Raw genomic sequence first — 3,974 nt, forward strand, 5'->3', positions numbered from 1 at the left:
TCTTTCCTTTTAAATAGGAGCATGGGGTTGATACAGCACATTTAACTCTTCTGCTGTCTTTCCCTTCCTTCATTTTTTGGGTATTTTTCTTCCCAGCCTGTTGTTTGGAATAACGTGTAGTGTGCCCCGTCTGCTCTCATTTGTGCTTCGTTGCTTTTGCTGTGGTGACCCTGGGAGTTCAGGGAAGGTGTCTGCGTTGCACAAGGTCTTTTTCTAGCTGTCCTGGATTTTAGCTGGGACAGCAATTGGTTTCTTTTTAGTAGCTAGAACAGTGCTGTATTTTGCTTTCAGCCTGGGATTTGTTGTGAGAAAGACACTGATAACATACCAATGTTTATTTTTGTTGCTGGAAGTTGAAGACTTTGTGTTTTGTAAATTTACAAGTGCTAGATATAGAGGGGGTGATTAATATTTAAACTAATAAGCTAAACTGGCATTTGGCTATGCCAATGGGATATTCCATATCCTATAACATCATGGTCAATATATTAATGAGGGTCTCTCCCTCTGTGTTTGGCTGCAGCCAAGTGAAACCACCACAGAAGCTGAGACAAAAATCTGCAAAGGTTGTGTTAATGCAGGAGCTGGAACCTTTTTCTATAATATTTCAAGAGGAAAGTTGTGGGTTTTATAGTGGGAGCACCTGGACTCTGTGTCTGTACTGGAGTATCGCTGGTCCTGGAATGGAACTTGCCCAATCTCTGTGTAATACAGCTTTTTAATCTTGTGTATAAATATTCTCTGGGTATCTAGACAGTAGCTTTTTGGGGCTGAGAACCTGCTGGTATTCCCTAACTGGTGACCTAGGGGACACGCAACATGTGCTCACCGGCTCTGCCGATAACAGCTGTCGGCTCTGGGACTGTGAAACAGGTAAGACTCTTTTCTTCTCTTCCCACATAAGTGTGTTTGAGTCACAGCCCTGTCCTGCTGTGATGTCTGCTGAGCTCAGAGTATGTGGTGACAGCGTGACATGTTCTTGTTCATCCCTTTAAAGAGATCTGAATCCAAACTCGGACTGCTGGAGGGGAGGGTTTGTGTATGTGCCTGGTTTCTAGTGAATATTTAGTGAATTTACTCACGTCAAAGTGTGCTTGCAGGTCACCAAACCTGCTTGTCAGCTACGCCTGATGCTCTCATCCTCCCTCTGACCCTGCTGTTAGGCTGCTCGTTTTCATTAACTTCGCAGTGAAAGACCCAGTGAAGTGACTGACAGTTTCTGTGTTCAGGAAAGCAGCTCGCTCTGGTGAAGACCAGCTCAGCAGTGAGGACGTGTGGCTTCGACTTTGGAGGAAACATCATCATGTTTTCCACAGACAAGCAGATGGGTTATCAGTGTTTTGTGAGCTTCTTTGACCTCCGGGACTCCAGCCAGATTGGTGAGGAATCCGGGCCAGTGCCTGCACCAGGGAATAGGGGAAGCGTTGATCGCCGGTGCCACTGTGTCTGTCTGTCTGTCTGTCTCCTTCCTTCCTGCAGAGAACAACGAGCCTTACATGAAAATCCCCTGCAGTGACTCTAAAATCACTAGTGCTGTGTGGGGCCCTCTGGGAGAGTTCATCATCGCAGGACATGAGAGTGGGGAGCTGAACCAGTTCAGTGCCAAGGTCAGTCTGATAAGGAGCAGTGTCTCCCTTGGGAAGCAGCGTCTGGGGGAGGATATCGCAGTGTTCCTGTTGTGAGCATGGGGCAGAATATGGGCTTTTTGGCTCAAACCAGCAGCCTCATGGAAGGGTAGTTAAAATAGGTGGCTCCCTTGAGTAAGGTTGATGTACCAATGCCTGTTCTGCTGTTGACAGTGACATCTTCTAAATTGTTTTTGGTGGAGAAGTCGCGTGTGCGCTCACTTCTCTTGTCAGCACGCTGAAACTGCCTTCTCTACCCTTCAGTCAGGGGAGCAGCTTTCAAACATCAAGGAGCACACCAAGCAAATCAACGATATTCAGACCTCCAGGGACATGACCATGTTCATCACAGCCTCCAAAGACAACACAGCCAAGGTGAGGCCTCCCATCAGGAGTCCAGTGGACTGTTGATATTTGCTTGCGAGACCTCTGCTCAGAGCTGTGGCTATCACAGAGGTTTGCTCCTTAGGAATTTGAGTGTAAAGTCAAAGCTTAATAGGAAAGTTCAGTGAGAAAATGGAGGCACCACCACCTTAAATTAAGAGCCAAGCACTGGAAACAACATTGCCAAAATTAAGGCCGCAGTTTATTACCTCTGGAAGATGACAGAGATGAGATTTACCTTAGGCCAATATTTTGGGGAAATATTTTTGGGATTTGGGTGCCCAGGAATGACTCATAGAGTTAACATCTGCCCAAGTGATGCCCAGCAGCCAGATCTGTGGGAGTTAATTGGGCTGCCAGTCCTTTTGCAGAGTAACTCTCATTTTTCTCTCCTAGCTATTCGATTGCACGACACTCGAGCATTTGAAGACGTTCCGGACGGAGCGACCGGTGAACTCTGCCGCACTCTCCCCTATTTTTGATCACGTAAGAATGAGCTCACTTATGGTAACGATCTTACTGTGACTCCTGCGTTGTTCCAGGCAGCTGGAACGTAGAGTGTCACCAGTCCAGCTAAAAAACATGACTGTGGGATGGGTCAGGGGAACTTTACTGTGGTCTGGTGCAGGGAACAAGGCTTTGTGTCCTCTGATCATCAAACAAGTGTGTCTGGGAGGTGGGAACTTCTCTGGGGCTGGAGTCAGGCCTGCTCATGTGTCTGTGGGATCTGCTGGGTTAGCAGGAGGTTTCTCCAGGGCTTGGCTCCCTCCTCTCCTGGCTGGTGTGAGCAGCACTGAAGTGTTGCGGCTTTTCTTTGCAGGTTGTGCTTGGTGGTGGACAAGAGGCCATGGATGTGACCACGACCTCCACCAGGATTGGCAAATTTGAGGCCAGGTTGGTCCTTTTCATCTGGCAGCGTTGAGTCCTCACCTGGAGGAAAACCTGATTGTGTCCCTTACCAGGCTCCCCACTTCTTGTGATAATTTAAATCTTCTGCCTTCTCCCAGATTCTTCCACTTGGCTTTTGAAGAAGAGTTTGGCAGAGTGAAGGGTCACTTCGGTCCCATCAATAGCGTTGCTTTTCACCCCGATGGGAAGAGGTGAGGATCTCTGTGGGTCTTGCAGTGTGCCCCAGTCAAACCTCACCTGCCTTTTGGGTAGGATATGGCTGGGCTCACAGCTCTGCAGTGGGAACGGACCCAAAACCTTCCTTAATTCTCCCGTTCCAGCCCTCAGGCTGTCTGGGGGGTTCACACTTACGCTCTATTGCACATTTTGGCTGCGTTGATGATATTTTTTCTGTCCTGTGACTCCTTTTGGAGGGAGTTGTGAGAACAGACTCCAGTACTGGTGTAAACCAGGACACTGTGAGCTCCTGACAACATCAGTGACTTGACCTTGTCTTTCCTCCTGTGCAGCTACAGCAGCGGGGGTGAGGACGGCTACGTTCGCATCCATTACTTCGATCCTCAGTATTTTGAGTTTGAATTTGAAGCTTAAAGGACGACTTCCTCTCTTCTTCCCTTTCCTCATCGACTCCTGCACAGAACTGTTGTAAGGCCTGAAGTTAGTCTGTTCCACAGGAGGCAGCGGGAAGCAGCGAGCAGCAAACTCAGGGGTTGTGTGAAGGTGGGGAACTAGAAACCCAACTGGCTCAAAAGGCCAGGACGGGCTTTCACAGCGGGTCGTGCAGGCGAGGAGGGGAGTTGAGCTGGCTGCCTGCCTGCCCCTGGGGATGCTAACTTCCTGCCCTGCTGGGCATATTTATACATCAGGGGAGAAAAAAAAATCATCAAGAAATAAATAGAAATCTTTTATAAACACAAGGAAAAGCAACACTGTGGTTGGGTTGGGTTTTTTTTTTTTCTATCTGGAACAAAATTAACTCGAGTGCTTTGCTTTCCCGGCTCTGTTGGCGCTGCCTTGCTCCCCACCCATGGGCAGACAGCAGTGCTCTTCCGCCTG

The 3,974-nt window shown here is 48.5% G+C and overlaps 1 protein-coding gene across 1 annotated transcript in view; it reads left to right on the forward strand.

Moving 5' to 3' along the window:
* Nucleotides 1-3,841, forward strand: part of EIF3I (eukaryotic translation initiation factor 3 subunit I) — a 4,330-nt gene extending 489 nt beyond the window's left edge. The window contains exons 3-10 of the mRNA XM_010170085.1: nucleotides 808-873; nucleotides 1,230-1,379; nucleotides 1,480-1,607; nucleotides 1,890-2,000; nucleotides 2,406-2,495; nucleotides 2,830-2,903; nucleotides 3,017-3,109; nucleotides 3,428-3,841. Of these exons, the coding sequence (XP_010168387.1) occupies nucleotides 808-873; nucleotides 1,230-1,379; nucleotides 1,480-1,607; nucleotides 1,890-2,000; nucleotides 2,406-2,495; nucleotides 2,830-2,903; nucleotides 3,017-3,109; nucleotides 3,428-3,509 (794 nt within the window). The 3' untranslated portion in view covers nucleotides 3,510-3,841. The remainder of the gene's footprint in view (nucleotides 1-807; nucleotides 874-1,229; nucleotides 1,380-1,479; nucleotides 1,608-1,889; nucleotides 2,001-2,405; nucleotides 2,496-2,829; nucleotides 2,904-3,016; nucleotides 3,110-3,427) is intronic.
* Nucleotides 3,842-3,974: the final 133 nt, after the last annotated feature.

Source organism: Antrostomus carolinensis, unplaced genomic scaffold (assembly GCF_000700745.2).
Source record: "Antrostomus carolinensis isolate BGI_N321 unplaced genomic scaffold, ASM70074v2 scaffold19780, whole genome shotgun sequence".
NCBI lineage: Eukaryota > Metazoa > Chordata > Aves > Caprimulgiformes > Caprimulgidae > Antrostomus > Antrostomus carolinensis.